The sequence below is a fragment of the Cydia pomonella genome, chromosome 8, assembly GCF_033807575.1.
Source record: "Cydia pomonella isolate Wapato2018A chromosome 8, ilCydPomo1, whole genome shotgun sequence".
Lineage (NCBI taxonomy): Eukaryota > Metazoa > Arthropoda > Insecta > Lepidoptera > Tortricidae > Cydia > Cydia pomonella.
In genome coordinates, this window is record NC_084710.1 from 10,374,357 (window position 1) to 10,397,338 (window position 22,982).

At 35.5% G+C, this 22,982-nt stretch overlaps 1 protein-coding gene across 1 annotated transcript in view; it reads right to left on the reverse strand.

Annotated features, from left to right (window-relative positions):
• The window catches only part of LOC133520533 (disintegrin and metalloproteinase domain-containing protein 10), an 82,741-nt gene extending 60,037 nt beyond the window's left edge, over positions 1-22,704 (reverse strand). The window contains exon 1 of the mRNA XM_061855005.1: positions 22,168-22,704. Within this exon, the coding sequence (XP_061710989.1) occupies positions 22,168-22,228 (61 nt within the window). The 5' untranslated portion in view covers positions 22,229-22,704. The remainder of the gene's footprint in view (positions 1-22,167) is intronic.
• Between the last annotated feature and the right edge of the window lie 278 nt (positions 22,705-22,982).

Genomic DNA, 22,982 nt, shown 5'->3' on the forward strand with positions numbered 1-22,982 from the left:
GAAATTATTTACTCTATTGTTATTCTAGTACTTTATGACGTATGAGTCTCCTTGCATGAACGGTTAGCGCCTTCACATTGGCATATACAATATATCCATAAGAAGCTGTTTCCAGCTACCAGCAGCGTTTCCTTATAAATTATAGAGACAACATTATTTACGATGTTAAATAAATTCCGCAACAGAAGCAACTGTTGAATTTGCGTTATACCGTACAACAGGGGTCACCAATTAGTTTCGCTCGGGGTCTGTTTTAAGAAATGAAATGACCATCGCGGTCCGCACGACATTTTATAGAAAAAATATTTATTAAACAAATGTAATTACAGAAATAACAAAGGTATTTTTTTACATATCAATGAGAAAAATGACATTTTTTGTTGCGGACTATCTGGACTATCTAAGCTAGTGACTTCGCCCGGCCGTTTTTAAATTGACGTCAACAAAGATAATGCGGGGGATATATTTTTATTTTAAATTACGTACTCTGTAGTGCAAAAGTTGCTGTGTTCTCGCGGTCCGCACAAAATGGGTCGGCGGTCCGGATGCGGACCGCGGTCCGCCATTTGGCGACCCCTGCCGTACAATATAGACTTTACAATATCTCTTACAATCTTTGATCTGTTTTGTATATTCATGTCTTATCATTATCGCCTCACTCGATTTTTTTTCTAAAGATCAGAGTGGTATTTACATCATAATACTTCTCTGCCAGTGTAAGCTTAAAAATAATGTATGGATGTCACTTTAATGCACATAAACAGTTTTACATAAAACAGACAAAACAAAACAATAATAAAAATGTTATGTATGTAATCACCGTGTTTTTATTGAATTTCGTTAACTCCGGGGTATAGGTGAGTACGTTTAAGGAAACTAAACTTTATTATAAAAAAAAATATTTTATTTTATAAAAAGTAATTAAATGTTGCATATAGCAATTAATTCAACCAAACAATTGAAAACTGTGACATATCAATGTCATTTCGAACATCGAGCGTCCGAGATATTACTTAACTTTAGTTGCAAATGTATAAACTCGTACTAAATACGAATGATTACATTAACAAGCCCTAAGGCAAGTGTACATGCTCGTAAGGGCCTTATAAAAAAATGATTATCTCCGAAATGGATTTAATTAGAATACTTTGAGAAAGTTACTTAATTTAAGATCAGGAAATGCACCATTGAAAGTAACGGAAAAAACAAGGTGTATATTTTTGAACAAGACAATCTGTATCAGTTCTTTCGTTTCATTTTTGCCCCACTGATCCGCGATTAATATATTTTACTAATACATTATTGTTGTGTAGTTAGGTACAGTTAGGTACTTAAGAATTTAGAGTTCAGTCAGTCTAGGATGTCAAAGTTCAAAGTCAAGGGCATGTATTTGTGTGATGAGCATGGATATTTGTTCCTGAGTCATGGGTGTTTTCTATGTATTTAAGTATTTATAAATATTTATATATTATATATATATATATCGTTGTCTAAGTACCCTCAACACAAGCCTTATCGAGCTTACTGTGGGACTTAGTCAATTTGTGTAATAATGTCCTATAATATTTATTTATTTATTTAAGTACAAAGCGGTGTATGAATAGATTAGTGTTATGTAGCTCAGGGCAACTCCGGAATGCAAAGCAAAGCTCCGTATTCGTCAGCGATCTATCCATGCAAAAGTTTGTTTACGTTCTGGGCGCCTAATAGCTCGCCCGGGAGCGGGACGGTTACTCGCTTAGGCGGGGTCGATGACCTCTACACTGTTAGATTTTACACATCTGAATTGAAATGAGTCCTGGCAAGGTAGGAAGTGAGGCTATACGTAATGTGACAAAAATATTTGGAAGTAGATTTATGGATAAGTAAATTAAAGTATTGTCACCATTAATCGACTAAGGAACACTATCTAAAATATATAAACAAGATATTAATGATTTAATCGATTTATATTTACTGTATTGAGTAGAATAAGGACCTATCTTGTAAGTAAATATTACAGGACATTATTACACTTTACTAAGTCCCACGGTGAGCTTAATAAGGCTTGTGTTGTAGGTACTTGGACAACGATATATTTATTTGACAATTAAAAGTTGGTGGGAAAGCACACCTGCTTGGTACAAGTAAATGAAAATTGAATGATACAAGTAAATGAAAATTGAATGAAACAAAGTACTCGAAAATGTATTTCTTATAAAATTGAGGATACTTTAAATGCCGTCATCTGCATAGGAAAGTCTTCATATTAAAGTAAGAAACTTAGTATAAGCAATACTGGTCAATATTAGTGGGTTTGCTTCAAATCAAATATCTTTTATTTTGCATAAAATATGGTATACAAGATGGACTTAGTAACTAAGAAGCACATGAATATTTTACCAGCACTAACTATGCTAATAGATCTAATATTCTCTTCTTATAATTACAACAACAAAAAAAACAAATTCGAAATTCCTAATAACTTTTGTCCCAAAATCACTTGCCATAGTGCTCAGTAGTAAAGATTATCATAAATCTTATTAGTCCTAAACGATTTCGACATTACTATTAGTAATCCTAATTTAATTTGCCAGAAAACCATTTTTTTATAACTGCCATATACATTCTATTTTAACTTGCCTTAAGCAAGACCTGTGACCCCCACAAAAAGAAACTATTGTCAGAAAAGTGGGTTAAACTACTAGTGTATGCCTGCGCAGTTTTATCAACTGCACAGGTAAAACGGAGCGTGTGTGGTATTTGACTGTGCAGTTTCCTATACAGCTTTACCTGTGCAGTTGAATTGTACAGGCAAAACTGCGCAGGCATATCCGCAAAAACTAATTGATTCCAGAAAATGAGTTAGGTAAGGTTAGAATTAGAATACATATTGGACGAAAACATACTGTTGCCAGAAGAGTGGGTTAAGTTACTAGTAGGTTAGAACTGCGTCCACACGAAACCGAACTGTTGCCAGAAACTTAAATTACGTTACGGGGTACAGGGTAACACAAATGGATATTAGGACAAATGATCTTTATGACAAGTTGGTGTTAGGGAATAACATTAATTAAATGAAGTACCGACCGGTTTGGCCTAGTGGGTAGTGACCCTGCCTACGAAGCTGATGGTCCCAGGTTCAAATCCTGGTAAGGGCATTTATTCGTGTGATGAGCATGGATATTTGTTCCTGAGTCATGGGTGTTTTCTATGTATTTAAGTATTTATAAATATTTCTATATTATATATATCGTTGTCTAAGTACCCTCAATACAAGCCTTATTGAACTTACTGTGGGACTTATTCAATTTGTGTAATAATGTCCTATAATATTTATTTATTTTATTTATTTATTAAGTAATTACAGCAATAATACATTAGTACAAAAAATAATACGATGTTAGGATTAGGACAGTCATAAATAGTGCATATGAAGATTAGGTCAACAAAAGGAGAAAAATCATTCATATTCCTTACTGGACTTCAGATAAAGACATCATAATATACCTATATGCGAATTAACGCTAATCACCCGTAATTATTACCTTATAAAATTACACGTCTGTACCAGATCGGCTACCCAGTCTTATTAAAGGATATTGCTGACCGACTTCCGTTGAATCACACGTCTCTTCATGAGACTCAATGCGGCTAATTTGCGACGGTTCCATTAAGGCTCGAACAAAGAAACAAGTTGTCGAGGGAATTCGATACAATTCATTTATTTACTGTGGAGTAACGCACGTTTCTATAAGGATGTCACCGATCGCAACCTGCCATTTAAGATTTACAACTCAGAGTTCGGATTTAAACATTTTGTAATCACCAGTCAACCAATTTGAAAATAAGAATCTAAACCACAATTTTCAAAGCCCATGTCCATTTTTGCCTGCGGCTGTAACAAAAACCAAGCAAGTATCAAGCGCCACTTACAGACAATTGACTCTTGTATTGTTAGCAGTGCACCACACGTGCGTAATACAGATATCGGATTGTCAGTATAATAGCCATCGCAAACGGCGAGTTTTTGCGACAATACAGCTGCGCGTTTCGAGAAAGAGCTACTGAATCGATGTATGTAAAATGTGTTACATTTGTCAAAGGCACTCTTTTTCGGTACTTATATGTATGTCGGCACTTCTACGTGGGCCGGAGGGATTTGAAGACAACAGCAGGGCTAGCACAGGAGAGACGAGATAATATCGCACGACTCCTGTGCTAAGCCTACAGATGCAAACGAGCGGCTGTTACGGGCGATAATAACAAGTAGAGAAAGAGTAGATGGAGGGCTATGCCTGCTATGTGGTTTGGAAGGTATTACACACAATTGGTCACATGCTGCATCATGTCATTCTCGTAATACCATCATACAATTTGGTCTTTAAATTGACAAGTTACTGAGGATGGCCGGAGCGATAACTAAAACAGCAAACTACGTTTTGCAGTTTAAACATTTGGAATTTGAATGTTCTGAAAACGGATTTCGCGTTATACCCCCGTGGATTTTTCTAAGCTGCATCGCAACTGTATCGACACAAAAGTTTCGCGAATATAGTAGGGTCGTCGTGTGCGATGGATCTAAGGTGATACACACAGTTACAATATAATCTACTTCAATGAGCGGAGCGATAGATTTAGCAATGTATGCTTACAGATTGTTAACATATCAATAATAAATACTGATTTTCAAAATTCCTTGTCCTAGTGATACGTCTCGGTGCGCGGAACGATTTAAATACACTTACCGTGGCAGATCGTGGTATCAGTAATATGGATCGCCTAAAGTACTACAACCCTCCTCAGAAGTTTGCCTGTTGCAGACGTAAAGATATAAAGAAAAGTTTTCCGTGTAACTTCTCCTAATTAGCGTCATTTCTTTTCTACTCCAAACGAAGTAGCGCTAGCGAGTCGTAGTTCTAAGGCTACAGATCTAAAAATACGACTGCAACACATTCGAGACACGTGTTGAAACGTGTTATGAACTTATGAGAGAATTTGTTCTGTATGTTTAAGCAAGAAAATGAGGGCAGGGAAACTACTTACATATGATACCAGTCCGTAGTGATCCTGCCTATTATGAAGCAGGAGGTCCCGGGTTCGAATGCGGGTCAGGGCATTTATTTGTGTGTTTATCACGAATATTTGTTCCTGAGTTATGGATGTTTTTTAAGTATCTGTATGTTCTTGTTTCTTGACAACACACGATGTCAGTCGATGTATATTTATTTATGTATGTTCCCACATATCTAAGTATGTATTTGTCTATATAAGTATGTATATCGTCGCCTAGTACCTATTCATAGTACAAGCTTTGCTTATTAGTATGGGGCTTGGGGCTAGGCTGATTTGTATAATATTGTCCCTAGATAATTATTCATTTATACTTATACTATACTATCTATACTGCATGTAAACATAAAGCTAGACTGATTAAATATGTGGTAATTCGGGTTAAAACGCAGTAGTATAGTTTCAGATTGGATGATTTCGATTCTACACTGTGTTTTTTTTATATCCGTTAATTTCAAGGGTGCATTCCTGAGCTTAAATTAAGCAACTTTCTCAAGAACACCGGTATTCTAATTAACTCCATTTCGGAGATAATCAATAATTTATTTTTATCTTATAAGGCCCTTACGAGCGTATATACTTTTTTTTTTTCTTTATTGGGGAAAAAAACAGATACAGGCCAGTAATATATACGGATAAGATTCTCAAATAATAAATTTAGTCTACATCCTAACACAATTCCCACTAGGAGTTTCGACAATAATTTTACGACAGCGTTGTAATCGGAACTTAAAACAGACATCCTTACTTATATTAATACTAAACTATTACAATATTTATCATATCCTACTAGTATGTACATAAACACAAAAATAGGATTATCGAGTTCGGCTTAAATCACAGCAATAAACAATACAAAAGAGATTAAGCTACAATACAGGTAATTAAAATTAAATTAACATTATAGGAGCAAGCTCACTTTGCGCTTAAAGTTGGATCGCGTATAATTATTAAATATGTCAACCGAGATGTACTTGCCTTAGGGCCTGTATAGATATTGATTCGTGTTTAGTACGAGTGTATACATTTGCTACTAAACGTAAGTGCTATCTCGGGCGATTGATGTTCGAAATGACATTGATACTCGTATGTCACAGTTTTCAATTGTTTGGTTGAATTAAATTAATGCCCGTGTTACAATAACGCTATACGCAACATTTAATTACTTTTTATAAAAATAAACTGTAAAAAATAATACAACATATTTTTTTTTTAAATTAACTATGCCATTTAGTGTCCTTAAACGTACTTACCATACCCCGAAGTTAACGGAATTCAATAAAAATACGGTGTATAAGAATTTTATATCGGAAAGCACGTATATGGAATGAGCACTATTAAGACTACTTATCGATGGTACTCTTATTTATCTATGGAAATACTCAAATAACTCGAGATTCTGTAACGCAGGTGTCGTAGATTCGAGGAAAATTGTTTCAGGTACGTTACCTATTTATGTTTTGGCATCAACATCAACTAGCTAAACCACAATAGGTACATTTTAAGCAAGGAAAATCCGATCGAAAATCTCCCGTCACGATAAACAGGGTTTTACGAGGAAAAGTTTATTTACGAGTACAAGAGGAGTGTGCGATACCGAGATCGGACGATAGGTGTACTAGATTAAAGTTACTGCCGTAGTGGACCCTACAGGAACTTTAGGAGTGTTATTCTAATTAATTATCGAGTACAGGTGAGTCTAACGTGCAGTCGGGCCAGTATAAGTGTTTTCTGATTACGCGGAGCTTTTAAAGGATATCGGGGCAACTGATACACTGGTTTTCACTTGAGTGTTTAATTCGCCTGCGTTCGAAAGGCACACGACTCCTATAATCTCCAGACAGCCACAAAACATCGACTAACAAAGCCCCAGACACCCTGTCGGACACAATTTTCCGACGTAGCGTTAACAAGGATAGAGAAAAAGTGTATTTCAGAAGGTACATGTTACTAGCGTTGCCGAGATAGGATCGTAGGTACAATAGATTAAAGATATTGGCGTTGGACCGCCACGTCATGCTTGGCCGAGCGTGGCCGGCCTCCAAGGCTGTAACACGATTTAGAGGCTTGCCGCCGGCTGAGCTCCTGGCGGTATATTCAGATTGCTCTCAGACACACTACTCATGCAAACCAATTTATAAAAGTACTTCCAGATCCTTAGCAACCAACGTAATCAGAAAGCGAGCTTATACCGCTTCTCCTGAACTCTGCAAGGAATGGGAATAACAACCCTGTGCCGCGATTTTTTTTATTCACATCCATCGTAGTGACTCACCGTGTTGATTGAAAAGGAAAATGGTTTACTTCTTGCGCTGGGCTATTAATTTTCATAATAACTAGTTATACACACCGCTCATTATCTTGCACTAATGATCGACGCAGTTTACCAGTGCCAACTTTATACAACACGTGTATTGTATTTTTTATGTAATAATAGATATTATTCTCATAAGCATGGATAAATCTCAAATCTTAAAGCGTGTCGCTTTCGTAGCAACTTTTCTTTTGTGAAAGTTAATAAATGCGATAATAAGGCCAATTTAGCCGAAATTACATTTTTTTAATAATGTTAAAAAGAACCAATATCAGTTAAATAATAATTTTGTACCTTTTTGTAGTAATTAAGAGGGTGCGCTTATGAGAGGGTGGATTAGGGCGATGTTTGTGCACTTACTTGTTGTGATAGAGCAGTTTTTCTCCCCTAAATGATTAACTAACTGCTAATAAAATAGCTCGATATGTTGGAGTAGGGCAGGTTCGTTGTCCGTTCTCTATGAATTTAGAGATTATTAGGATATATGCCAATAAAATAAGTTTTTTTTTGAAAAATAATTCCTAGTAATCTGGAAATCGTTTTAATACCTTTTTTGGTCTTAAGTGTCTGAAATCTGAGTGTGCGCAATCCCAGGAGATTGTGCATAAATGTTTGCTCTTCTTCAGTTTTTTGCTTGTAGATCGTAAACGGTGCGTCCGACGGAAAATTTGTTCTAATCATGATGAAAATTTATATCCGAGGATCCGAAAGTACTTTAATATGAATTCGTAGTCAATGTTGTAAAAAATGGCCGCCATTTTGAATTTATTTATTTTTAGTATGATCATGTTAAAAATCCTAATAACTAATAAGCCTTTTCACCAGTGTCTGAGCTAACAAACCTTGAAAACACAAAGCCGGTAAAACCGATGTGTGGTAATGGTAAGTATTATTCTGTAGAAATCAGTTTAGTATAATGTAATAATTCTCTTATATTAGCTGCAAACCCCCATCCAGAATGATGTTCAAAATAACTATAACATTTTATAATATCTCAAATACTATGTAATTATGCTTTAATAGTTTATTCTTAAGTGTACATCTCATAGGGCCAGAAAGTAGGGAAGAAGTTTGAATAGTTAATTGCATTTATATTGTAGGCAGAGGGTCGGCTAAACACAAGATACGTTTAATTGTCCGTAGGGTAAGGGCACAGACCACTTACCTACTAGACAGAGTGTATAATATGACAACTTACGCTTACCAAGCATAGGTGGCAACAACCATTCAGTAGGAAAAGAACTAGCCGATCAAAATTCGGAAAACTGACCCAGTTAACGCTCCTTTACAAAATTTTACTACCAATTTCAGGCGCATTGGATTTCCATGATTGATCTCCGGGATATAAAGTAACCTATATGATACCTAATACAGGTTATAAGATGCCAAATGTCATCAAAAGCTGTTCTACTGTTTTGCGTGATAAACAACATTTATAAAAAAAGCGGCAGAAGTGAAAACTTGAATATTAACGTTGTGCATTTTTGATATTTTGGAATGCTTAGGGAATAATTTTGCACGAATTGCTTTAATTATCAGTATAACAGTACTATCATTTATGTGGTAAAATACAACATTCATTTATTGCGCTATCGTACACAAACATGACAATTTATATTACATTAAAAATTTAACACTTCAGAACTATTACAATTATTTAACATTAAAAAGTTTATCTCTCAGAAAAATCAACTTCCTACTTACTAGAACCATCATGGAGTTTTTCGATCAGGTCACGTGTCCTTCTTGCGAATTTTCAATCTGACGAATCTGTCAGTCACGTGACCTGTCACGAGTTTAACATTTTTTCCCCATCACAAAAAATGCACACCGCCGCTAAAGAAGTTTTCACTTCAAAATATGTACATATTCATAGGGTAAATTTCATCAAGTAATTCAGTCCATGTGAAAAATAAAAATGGGTGTCGATTATAACATTTTAAACTTTCGCGTTTTGGCTACATTAAAATATATTAATACCGTTATTTAAATGTTTTATAATGGCCGCACCATGAGAGTGCGATTAACGAGTGCAAACGACGTCCCAGGAAAAGGTGCATGAATGTGATAACTATGGGAGGTCGTCTATGAGCGAGCGTTTTAATACAAGCATAACGGGAGGGTTGGGATGGGCAACAAAACAACAACACGTGCAGAGGGAATGTCATTGCACCGTCTCCCTGCATTACCTATTCAGGGATTACTGGCGGCGATGTGGCGCGGGCGGGGCTGTAAACGGCGAGATTCGTGCCCGTTTCGGGGGTTCTGGGGGTTCTGGCGGAGATATTACACTAGGGTTAGCGGACATTGAGATTTATCCTACGATAATGAGTTGGTGATTAACTATGAATAATAAATAAATGAAAAATAAATATTATAGCACATTATTACACAAATTGACTAAGTCCCACAGTAAGCTCAATAAGGCTTGTGTTGTGGGTGCTTAGACAACGATATATATATAATATATAAATATTTATAAATACTTAAATACATAGAAAACACCCATGACTCAGGAAAAAATATCCGTGCTCATCACAGAAGTAAATGCCCTTACCAGTATTTGAACCCGGGAACATCAGCTTCATAGGCAGGGTCACTAACCCACTAGACCAGACCGGTCGTCAAATACCCGGACTATTTTAACTAATCATTAATTATCCCGGTCGTCAAATAACCGGACTATTTTAACTAATCATTAATTATGATGATGAATGATGGTCACATTTGGCAACCCCCCTCCCCTAATGTGACGTCACATATTTGACGATATAGTTTATAACAAAATCAGCAATTCGGTTTTTATTATTATTTTTGTTTTTTATCAAAGCAATATTATTAATTTTATGCCTTGAAACCGATTAAAATTCATGAATAAAAACGATTTATCAAAACAAAAACCTATTATTTAACTACACAGCAATTACTAATCCCCTCCCTCCCTCCCCCATAAACGTGCGATGTAATTAATGGATGACCCCTTAACAGAGACACGCAAGTGTTCATTAGAAGCCAAATTCCTTATGATAACCTGATAAGGATGGTGGTCAGTTGGCCTCATCTTTGTCTCTCATATCGTGGCAGTAAAAAATTAAAAATGTTAGGATTTTATTAAGTTAGGCGATTCGTCAGGACATGTAGTTTGTATCTGGTAACCCTATTGATATTTGATCCGGTGTTGCAGTGACAAAGATTCCGGTAACGGCTCTACATAGTGTTGTGTCGCCTTTACTGGCCGTTCCAACAGTCCAATATTCAAATAAGACTATCTCTATGTAGACTAGAGCAAAGTAGTACCCGTAGTTGTATGAATAGTGAATATACGTATTATACGTACCTACAGTTTACTCAGAGAAATCTGTGTAATTTACTGTTGCTGTGCGAAATTGAACGGACGAATCTAACTCATTGTTGGGTGAGTCTGCTATAAAAGGCTATTCAACTTTACATTCATATGTATGGATAATGTGAGCTTTGATGTATTTTAGAAAAGTAAACCTGAAAGTTAAACTAACTAATTCATATGAAAGAAATGAGCTTTATCATGTTTTAATCATGGTACAATAGCTCATATTTATAATACACGAATACTGTTATTTCGTTCCATGGTACGCATGGTATACGAATGGCGGTTGGCAGATGTAATTTGAATACAAAATGTAAGCCTACCTAATCAGCTACCATTTTATCCGCATGAGGGAAAATTTTATTATAATCTTGTCTTAATGAAACCAACAAACTATGGATTGAGCTCAATTTTACAAAATACGGTAATCTAGAATATAAATATGATACAAATGATAAACCTTGATAATAAAAGTGTATAAAACATAAAGGGAAACCTTAATCAAAACATGCAGGTAACATAGTTAGCAGTCAACACACTGTGTGTGAACACGTTAATTTAGGTACATTGTTTACAAATATGATGTAAGCGTCAGACAATGACACTGTGAATAGTACTGTACTTCATTTTGCTAATAAAAAGTTAAAAACGCATGCATTCGGTGTTAAGCTAATATTATCTATATAGTTATTCTAAAACTGTCTCATACAGTTTACATAAAAAGTAACGGTAATATTGTATGAACTACGCCATGACGTACAAATACATTAAAAATATTTTAAATAATGCAATTAGTATGTTTACATGTTGGATATTTGTTATTCGTAAATGCGTTTGAGATGCTGGGCTACACTGGGAAACCATTGTTTCCTGTTTGGTTCGATGCATAAAAATAGCTTGTTCTTATTATTATATTGAAAGTTAATAAAAAAAGGTAACTGAAAATTAATGTATACCAACTCGTTTGTTTCTTATTTAATTAATTAAGTTTCTATTTCACTAGCGTAACGTTAATCATAATGAAGATTAACGCCCAGTGAAAGAGTATAAATATAAATAGTTATTGTTATTACATCACGGCAGAACCTCGCAACACGGCTCGTTAGATTGAATCACAGTGGACCTGCTTTACTTGCACATTTGCTTTCCGATTAGTTACGCAGACGCACCCATTCGCATACAATAGGTACACTATTGATATTGCAATGATATCATATTGAGTATGTGGGTAATCATGTATCCGGACAACATAAAGTCAAAGATGAAGAATAAAATTTCGACTGCATATATTGAGTATAAAAATATCGCTCGTATATATTTAGCACTTTGAAATAAAACGCAATCATTCAAACAAGGATATTGCCACTTGGCCCAAATACCTTTTTTTGCATCAGCGTGTACGATCATCTTGATACACCCACTCACATGCTTCTTTTTATATGTAGCTTATAATGTGCCTTATAAACTACATGTCGCGAGTAATTCGACTAACCAGTAACCACCACAAATTCCCGTATTCGACGCGCTACACACAAAACTACTGCTGCCGCCCAGCTGTTACCATGTACCATATACGTAATAAATTTTCAATATTTGTGTATATTACGTATTAGATTCACTGTTCAAAAATAGTAGTAGCTTAGAATCTCACCAGCGTGGCTATGAAAGAGTGTGTTGAAAGTTGAAATAAGTAGGCATTTAGATATAAATAATGAGAGTAACATAAGAATTGTTTTTTGAGATGTAAATTAGCTCCCTATGTGTAAGGGTTAGTTCGAAACCGTCAAAATAGTATTCATAATTTATTCCGACTCCGACTATAAACTATAACAAAATAGTTACTAAAGCTACAGGTCCACAGAATCTTCGATATCGTTTTTAAGTTTTAGATTTGCCGTTAAACAATAAAGTTAAGGATCTCATTAGTCGCCTCGCCATCAGTGGCCAGTAAGTTAACAGTGAGTGCGTTCGCGTTAAGCGCACGCGTCACTCTGGTCGTGACCTCGCCGGTTCAACGACACCGTCACCGTCACAGTCACAGCGATGCGTCAGCTCAGCTCGGCTCCTATATTGCAAGTGCTTAGAGACGGCTCAGGTGAGTTGGAAGTTGGAATAAGCCAGATTACGCTTAGTGGTTTTTGATTTCGATGTCATAGTCCAGCCCAGCTGTTGATCAAATGATCATCAACAGTGACCGAAAATGAAATCGGGCAAGTGCGAAACGGACTCGCCCACCGAGGGTTCCGTACAAATTTGTAGGTAGGTACATAATTATTATAAAAAGTATTAAAAAATCTACAAAAAGATTGAGTGATCCAAACAATTATAATTAATTACAAATGTATTTTTCAGATTGCACTTCCTACTTCCCTGTATTTGTAGTATAAGACGATATTACTTGCCAAATTCAATAGTTCTAGGTCAACAGAAAGTACTTATCCTTTTGAGGTAGGGAACCCTCAGGTTCAAATTTGCATGGACAATTTATGAATGATTTCATTCATAACTTGTCCATGCATTTTTGAACCCTACTGTACGTATTAATTTTACAATGGATGAATGGATAGTTCTCATGTCTCAAATTTCTAAAAATAGGTATTCCTAATCCCAGGACTTAAAACAATATGTGTGCGCACGACATTCGTCTCAAAGAAATGAAAACGACTCTGTCAATATTGATTTTCAATTTCTGCTTATTACAATAAACTTGCAAGTACGTTAACAACTGAGCAATGAACTTAAACGCTTGTAGTTTTAAAATCATGTTGTAGAAAAGTAAAAGGTAATAAAACTATATTAAGAGTGGTAGGTGTTGATACGTTTTCACATTGTGTCAAACGAAAGTCTGACTCATAAGCGTCAGACTGAATCTAAATTGGATCTGCAAAAACGTCCTTCATTAGAGCTGGCACGTCAGAAATAAAGGTTCATTGTGGTGCCATTGAATTCTGGTAATTAGAAAGGCGAGTTGACTATGAATTCTTTAAATGCTGCGCCAGGCTGTACCGTTTGTGCTTAAAGTTGCGGCAAACCAAATATATACAGAACTAAACAAATATGGACGAAATTGCCTACTCCTACAAGTTACACGCATGACAATGCGATGCTATTGCAAGTGACATGACATGAGTTACCGACATGCAACATGGTCTATAGGAGTAGCAAGCCACAGTGACAAGAGCGAACCGATGGGAGAGCCCTATAAAGACAATGTTAAGCAGCGATCTATCCAAGGTTGTTAGCAAAAGCTTGATGAAAGCAACCAAGAATTGAGGACAAGGGCGTAAAATTAGGCATTGAGACTAACAACTGGAAATCAGGATATTGTTAGCAAGACATTAGCAGGATAAGACACAAGATTTTTGCAGTTAGCATTACCTACATATATTATCGTTTACTTGCTAACTATACTAGCGCATCTAAACACCTTGTCTAGTATAAAACCAAAAGAAACAAACGGCGGATTTACGCAATGCCCAAGAACAATGGCATTGCAATACAAACACAATTAGCTGCTTGTCCTTATTAATCATTACAATTACTTTATTGCATTTCCATAACTGCCCAATTAAACTTACATATTAATAGCTGGTAGTGTTCGCTTTCGTTATTTCGAAGACACCAAAATAGTTCAAATAAACAGTAAGATTCTGGGAAACCCTATATTCAACTACAGTTACCATTGTTACGAACCTCGACCCAAGATGTACAAGAACAGAACGATTATAAAGACCCTGTCGTGAATAAGGTAACCATAATTCATACTAGTAAATACAGGTAGCTTTTTCGCATCGCCGACTCTAGCGATCTTTTGTCCGCCATTATTATCACCGGTGTCACTCCCCAGTCAGTTGGTCATTCCTCTCTTGTTTACGAACGAATGACAAAGTCCGGTGCCTTCAGCCTAGTTTTTACCCCTAACTAGGGCAGGAATAAATCAAAATCACCTGGCGATATCCACTCGCGACTGACGCTACGCATTAAGGCGACGGCGCGTCCTGTATTTTTGACAGTGTTACCCTTGTCAAAGTCTCGATTATCAGTAAAGGGGATTTTGTGAACAGTAAAAAAGGTCACGACTCGAACGGGTCACGTTCTTTCAGATAATGGAAGGGACGTAGTTCCCGTTTCCACATAGATTTGTGCTAATAAAGAATGATTGCCGTTACTCTTAGGTTAGAGGCAATATTAGGCGTTATAATAGTCTAGTCCTTACCTCTCAATCAAATAAAAAGCTACTATTTGGATGCGGGAATGAGATGGCTCTTTGACGATTTTTGCATCATCACGTTCAAACGATGTATAGCGAGAGCGACGAGCAGTATTTTTATGGCAATTTGAAACTGAGAATTTGGGGCATCTTAATTGAATGTTTTTAGATAACAAGTTCTTCCTCAATATTTCTCACAAATTACCATTAAAATGACGCTTATTTACACGCGTCCTATTTAAGAAGATATCTGTAGAAAGCAAGAAGATGACGGTACGAATTTTTATTACCACCACAGCTGATAAGAACTATTTTGCAAATGTGTAACTAGCTAGTATATATTGACAATTGAGGTGAAGTCCGTGTTGCCTGTTCCCACGTAGCCTTCCCACTCAAATATCGTCACCAATTCTGATTTGCGCCAATAACGAAATACCGTTACCTAATCTAGCCCACTTCCCATTGCGAACTGCAGCGTCGGCAATGTAATGCTAAAAGTCTAGATAGCTCGCTGACAGATGGAAGCGTAGCCCAAAAAGGATGCAAATAGATTTCAAAGTGGGCATTTCCTCCCCACTGCTCGTTAACGTATTGCTAGTGACCCTTTCAGCGTTAACTCTGGAAATAAAACGGCGTATGAGCGTAGAAGAATGAGTGTCCATAGTTTCTTTCTGTTTAAAACGTAGCGTAGTCCTAGTTCCTGGATCGCATTTGTCGATTGTATCTAAGAGGATGTAGGTACCTTTTTGCAGATATCTGCGAATCTTTGACCGAGCGACTCGGAGGTAAATGAGAGGATTACTGTTCCCTTGTTTGATCGACGATAACTATTCTACGTTTCTAGGCCGTTTGCTTGTTTTTACCAGAAAAAACATATAGTTTGTTTTTTTAGCATTAGGAAGAAGGTAAGCGATAATCGAATTTAAACTGTCGTGAGACATACTAACATTAAACTAACTCGACAAAACATGTCACGCGAGTGACTAAAAACACGTGAGTGTAAACCGTAGAATTAGTTTAATTTAAAGTAAGCTATCTTGACGTGTATTTTTATTAAAAAATACCTTTGCAAAATAAGTCACAGCAAATTTGTAACAATTATAAATCATATACGATTATTTTCATTATTTTGCTTTCAACGTAATATAAATGAATTATCAAAACGCGTTAATCAATAATTTTCAATAAAAAGGACAAGTCAAGATTGCTAAAAAAACTATGTGTTGTTGTTGTTATTGTAAAAAAACTTTTTCGGCGATTCATTAAAAAAATCCTAAATATATAATAAAATGAGCAAACTTAATAAGTGAAGTAATTTGTAGATGTTTAACGAGGCAGTTTCAAGAAACTAAACATCTAACCAGGTTCATGCCAATAGATATTTTACTGCAATAGTTGGTAGAAATGATAACACTGCTATAATAATTATGTGTACTGAGAATAGAGTAGGTAGATTTATTTTCACTCAATTGTATCAAACAAATGCGACCCACTGCTTATATTTTGTTGATTTAGCACATTCCTACAACTATTGGACTGATGAATGGCAGTTATCTGACTTAGCATGGTTAGTATAATCCAAGCAAAGCAACTAGCCAACTAGTCAAAGAGAATATTCCCAAAACATACCGACCGCTTAACACAGACCACAGATTATACATGGTTATTTATTACGAATCGAAGGATACCAGGTTCCCAGGATACGAGCAGAAAACTGTTTATAAATAGGTATTCACAGGTAGGTGTTCTCAGAATCTCCTTGTTGCTCCTCCTCGGTCGTCTACTAAATTCTACGTCAAATCCTTCACTTTCCAGTCTGTAAGGATGTGGAATGCTTTGCCCACATAAGATGTGCTCAATCCCAAGAACACTATTTATCTCTCTCTTAGTCTTGGTCCTTTCACTCATATATTTTTCTTACCTGGTCTTTATATTTTTCTTACCTGGTCTTTATTTTTGTCATTTTGTGTAGTGTATTATTGATTCCTATATAATATATGTAGTTTATTTCTCATTGTCTGTAGTTTCTATTTACTTATTTTATAAACTTTACACTTATGTGGTTTTTTACTTTACTTTATTTCTAGCCACTGAATCGCTATCTGAAGGTTGTCTGGAAGAGATCGCTTTTTAGCGATAAGTCCGCCTGTTGTTACCTACTCACTTATGCCCTTTCTTTGTTTGTAACATGTATTTTTCTTTGTAGTGCACAATAAAGTATTTTATTATTATTCAGTGCGAAAACCATCGGGCTAGGATAACGGTAAAACCCGGTGGAGTCAGAGACAGATCAATGAAGTGTAGTCTTCAACACATACCTACAGTTCCGGCTAATTAAAAACGTCGTATGTCCATTATATGTATACAATCGAATATAAGTCTCTCTTACCTACTCGGCGAGCAATAAGTGGGGTAATACTGGTTCCTAGTGTGGGTATGATTCAGAATTTTCGTAACTGGTTTTTGCGCCGGAAACTCGAACGTTGCCGCACTGGGAGATGAAAGTAGACCAAAACGGATGCGTTTACGATTAGTTCACTTAACTATTAAGAGGCTGTCAATACCTAAAGCGCGCACACTGTCTATTTGTATCGGAGTAAATGAGATAATCTCAGATCTATTTGATGAACACAGATATTGGTTTCTGAGTCATGGGTGTTTTCAATATATTTAAATATTTATACTATATTATATATATCGTTGTCTGAGTACCCTTAACTTAAGCCTCCTTGAGCTTACTGTGGTGCTTAGTCAATTTGTATAAAAGATGTCCTATAATATTTTTTATTATGGAGATAGAAGACAATTGACTATGCAAGAGATATTTTATAAACATAAAAAGATACAATAACATGTAACCTAATAGGTAACCTACCTATTGCCTGTCACATTTAAATGTTTATGGCGTTATTCATAAACGCGTTACTGGCCCAAATTAGCTATGAATCGTTTGTCTTTTTGACTTGTGTATTTGTAAGAAAGGGATAAAACATAATTTAACTAAATCAGGCTCGTAAAGTTTAATGAATAAGGGGGTTAATGTCCAGGATTAAAGGGCTTGTTGGTTGTTTGTCTATACTTGAACAACCTGAACTGTGAGGTTGTTTAGCACAGACTGATACATTAACATATTTAGGAAAGGTTAGATACCATAGGTAGGTAGGTACCAAACAAAAATAGGTAATGATGGCGAAGTGGCCAAATATGTCCTAAGACACCTTTGTTACCAATAGCCGGGTCCACACAGAGCGAGCATACGCGCGAGGCAATTTCCTCACGCACAAACCGGCCAGTGTAGACTCGGCTGAGGCGGCGCGCTCGGGCGAGGAAAACGCATGAGGAAATTGCCTCGCACGTACGTGCTCGCTCGCTCGCTCTGTGTGGACCCGCCTATTGTAGAAATAAGGATGTAATAAGGTTCCAATAAAGTTAATAGTACATTGTGCAACGAGGGGGGTAAGTGAAATTTCGGAGACGGGGGTGGTAATTGGAATTAAAGACCCGAGTTTACAATATTTTTACTCCCGGAGTTACACACAATGTTTTTCATCATACTTGCGAAGAAAAACCAAATTTTAAGCGTAATAATTCTTAAATACGGTGACATATCAAAGATTTGTCCGCCATTTTATAATTTTTTGAAAGGTTAGGCATCGAAGGCACAGACCTATTTGGTACTCAGCCGCGATTGAGAATTATGTAAAAAAATAATAAACGGCTGTTAAATTAATCAAATTAAATAATTTTTAACATACCCAAAAATATTAAATTATAAACGTCAGTAATTTAAAAGTAAAATTCATTTATGCTACTTAGTTTGTATGAATAAGTGACATAATCAAATAAAAACTATAACTCCCTAGGGAGCGAGGGAAGATCTTTTTCAAGCAAGTGTGATGAAAAGAGAGTTTATTTTCCAAGTAGGCATATTACAATGCAGTAAACCCCATCACAGACAGAGCGTTAATATACCAAAAGATATCTTATAGCAAGGCATCTTACAATAAGATATATTTTGGTATGTTTCGTCTCTTTCACAAAGTAGGTGCTAGACAGACAGCAATATATATTTTGGTATTGTTGGCGTGTGTGGTGCTTAGCTATACTAAGGTATCTGTTGATATCTTACGGTATAAATAAATAAATATTATTATAGGACATTATTACACAAATATATATTAATATATTAATGAACATTAAATAAAGCAAATGGAGGTGGACAGGACATATGATCAGGGGCAAAGAGAAATGGAGTAAGAGAATAGGGTTGTTTCCAATTTTTTGAAACGCTTGTATTACGTTCTATATTAACTAAAATTTGCCCTAAAATTCAACTTTTATACTAAAAACGACTTTAAATATGTTAAATTAACAAAATATATTTTGACAGATGCTTTCGCGCCCTAAACGCTCTTTGAAAATTGTGTGACGTCACAGTTTACTGTTTGACACATAACTACATACACACGTAGAAGATATGAACTGTCAACTGACATTTGTCATATGTTGTTTATCGCCTAACTGTCAACAGTGTCAATCCGTGAGTTGTGACGTCATCAGAATCTTCAAAGACGTTTCGAGTTTGGTCACGTGACGTGTGCCAAAAGATATTTTAAATTCAATATTTACAAAAATATGGTCATTACAGGTTCCCTAAAAGTAGTTTAACATGTTCTTATAATCCAAAAGAATTTATTGGGATACAATTTTGCCCTAAGATTTGTAGATGGAAACAACCCTATTATATGGTAGTTTCTAAAAGATGGAAAAATAAAACATGGACCACCAAAAATGAGATGGGAAGACGAAATCGTAAAATTCGCAGGGAGGCACTGGACCAGACTGGCGAGAGATAGAAAAAAATGGAAAGGGAAGGCAGAGGCCTTTGCCAAATGGCATACAGACCAAACTGATGTTGTCTGAAATAGTAAATTTTATGTCAAACTACATACACGATAAGAAATGTACAATTTAAACTTGAAAATGTAAAAATTGTCTGAATAAAAGGCTTATATTATTATTATTAAATAAAGCTAGTCACTTTTATTTGACTGTAGGTATATATTTAGAACTATATGTAACCAATCTATGCCAGCTGAAACTTGTGATAGATATATTTTCTGTCAATCAGTGTAGTAGTTTTACGCCTAGCTATAGCCGGTCAGAGGGTGGCATCTACTTTCGACCACAGACATGGTAGTGACTGGCTATGAAGCAGGTGGTCCTGGGTTCAAATCCCAATATGGGTATTTTTAGGGTTCTGTACCTCAAAAGGAAAAAACGGAACCCTTATAGGATCACTTTGTTGTCCATTCGTCCATCCATCTGTCTGTCAAGACCCTTTATTTCGGGAATGCGTGGAGGTATCGATTTGAAATTAATACTATATGCTTAGGTGTATAGTCCCTTGAAGCTGTGAACAAAAATAGAACTTTTAAGTTTATGTAAAAATATGATACTACGGTTTTTGCTGAAAAAAAAAAACGTATATTTCGACACTCTCAAGGGACTCAAAATGTATAGGGCACTTCCATTTGATCTAAAACTATAAAATTTGGCAATTAATATCGTCTTATATTACAAGTATAGGGAAAAATCGGAATACTATAAATTTGTAAAAAATAAGAAAAATAGAAAATATGTTAAGTTTTTTTTGTGTTATGAGCATGGATGTTTATTCCTGAGTTCCTTAACTCATTGTTGTGTAGTTCAGTATGATCATAAAGTTCCTGTGTAATGTATTAAACCAATCGGCAGGATAGGTTTGTTAGATTGCTTCAGAGGCCCGAATGCCAAATTGTTCAGAAATAGGAGCCCCGTCTGTCAATTTAGGGAATGAGACAATGATTTTCAGGTTTCACGATATGCCTAGGAATTTAATTATCTGCCAGATTTTATGATTGGCTGCCTACAATATAATACCTCATCTATGATACATAAACATGTGTATCATATGTATGCATGAACAAACATTAATGTTTGCTAAAAGGTTCTACTTAGTTGACTTTAGTTTGCAAGTTATCCACAGTGCAGTACCCTGACAGGGTTTGTGGTCAACATACTGTTTTATTTATAAGACCTATTGTAAACCCACAAAAGCACTAAATAAATGAATTATGGGCAGTTTACTGTAGTGTAGTAGTTAGGTCCTATACACATAATGTTAGCAACAGGCGTGAATGGCTACTCTCTATTCTTGTCTTATTATCAGTACTGTTTTTTTAGGAGAATGTTCAAATTCTTCATTTTACACTCCTAAAATATTTATTTCACATTTCTCTAATCAACAGTTATCAAAATCAGTCCGAGCATTTAATACGTTTCTATGAATATTTTCCTGTTTATGATACAAACAGGATAATTCAATTTGAAATTAACAGGAAAATATTAAAAGGAAGTTATTCAAAAGTACATATTCAGTTTAGAAACTAATTAAAAGTGGAAAAATTTACTGGGTGGGACTTGACCAGTAGTGCCTATATTCCATGTTTATATTTCCTTCCTTCTTAAACAAAGTTATTGGTGAAATTTCAAGATTATTTGAGAACATAAACCAATTTTTGATAATAAAATATAGGGATTCATGGATGACCAGATTTGAATCAATTGGTGTGTGTGTATTTGCACAAATAAAAGAAAATGATTTGCAGTAACTGCAGAAAACAATCACCGTGTTGATTAACAGTTTGCCTTGCATCTCTGACATCTGTGTTGATAACAAGCAGTCAGATCTGTATAACCTTGAACCATAATTAATACTAGATGGATGCCAAGGTCAAGTCTCAAAGGTTTTGTTTGTCAAACAAAGATGTTCAAGTAATATGTGTAAAAAAAAAAAAAATATTGTGGTTATACTTCATCAGCATTTTGATTTTAATATAATCAAGATAATTATTATTCTTATTTAGTCAGTACAAAACAAACAAGCATAAAGGATTGAGTGTAATAAAGCAGAATTGTACAATTATGATCATTGCAATTAAGTACACCACACAAATTTATCATCTTCTTTAGCAGAACATTACTTTTTTCGTAACAATTTTCAATATTTTGTAGCCAAGGCCCTCCAAACATAAATGAAAGACAATAAGGGCTCCCTATTAGCCCCTACACATGGTGATTTCAAAGGAAGTTTGCCTGTGGTGGCCAGTTCATATCAATATTATTACAAGTAGGATGATGTAGTTAAATAGCTATGTTTATATTACTGACAATGAACGCGACGAGACAGAAGCAGCGACTTACCACTTTCAATGTAAGGCAGGGCCAGGAGCACAAACACTGTGTATCCAATTTCACTAATCATTGTCACTTCTTCAAACACTCCACGGACACTAACTCATCGCACATTAAAATAATACAGCTGATTTTCAAACTCCACAAAACCTTTGTCTGTTTCTCGCCCCGACGCATGCGCCAGCAAAGAATATTTTTTATTTACATTACAATAATATAAATTCTGTACAATTTATACAAGAAACTAAACTGTTGTCACCTAAATATTTTACAGAACGGTTCTAAAAGCGAGTGGAAACATAGATTGTTTCCGTTTCTGTAAACGGACCAGCCCAAAACCACCAACATTTAACAGTTATACCACTTATAGCACAACAAATTATACATTTCACGTTTTTATTTTCATCGTTCCATTTTAAAACTACCACTTTTTAACCCTTACACAATGCCCTACAATATAATACATTATAAAAGTTAACAATAAAATTCCAATCCCAGTGCTTGACTGCGGAATTGATTGATTACACACTGATTTTTTTTCATACTGTCAAGTCCGATGACGAATGAATGAACGGTGACATAAAAGTGAGTGAATGAATGGATGATGGTCATAGACATTCGTACTGTTATATTGGTATCCATGTTCTTGAATTCTTTAATGGCCAATCCAGACGGAACAATTTTTCGCACAATATAATTAAATTGCGTGGCGTGGACGCAAAAATGAAATTAGTTCGCGGGTCTACTTGATTCGATTGTCTCAATATAGCAAGCAAAATGAAAGTGACGCAAGGCAAGAACAAACTCCACAAAGCAAGTTTTAG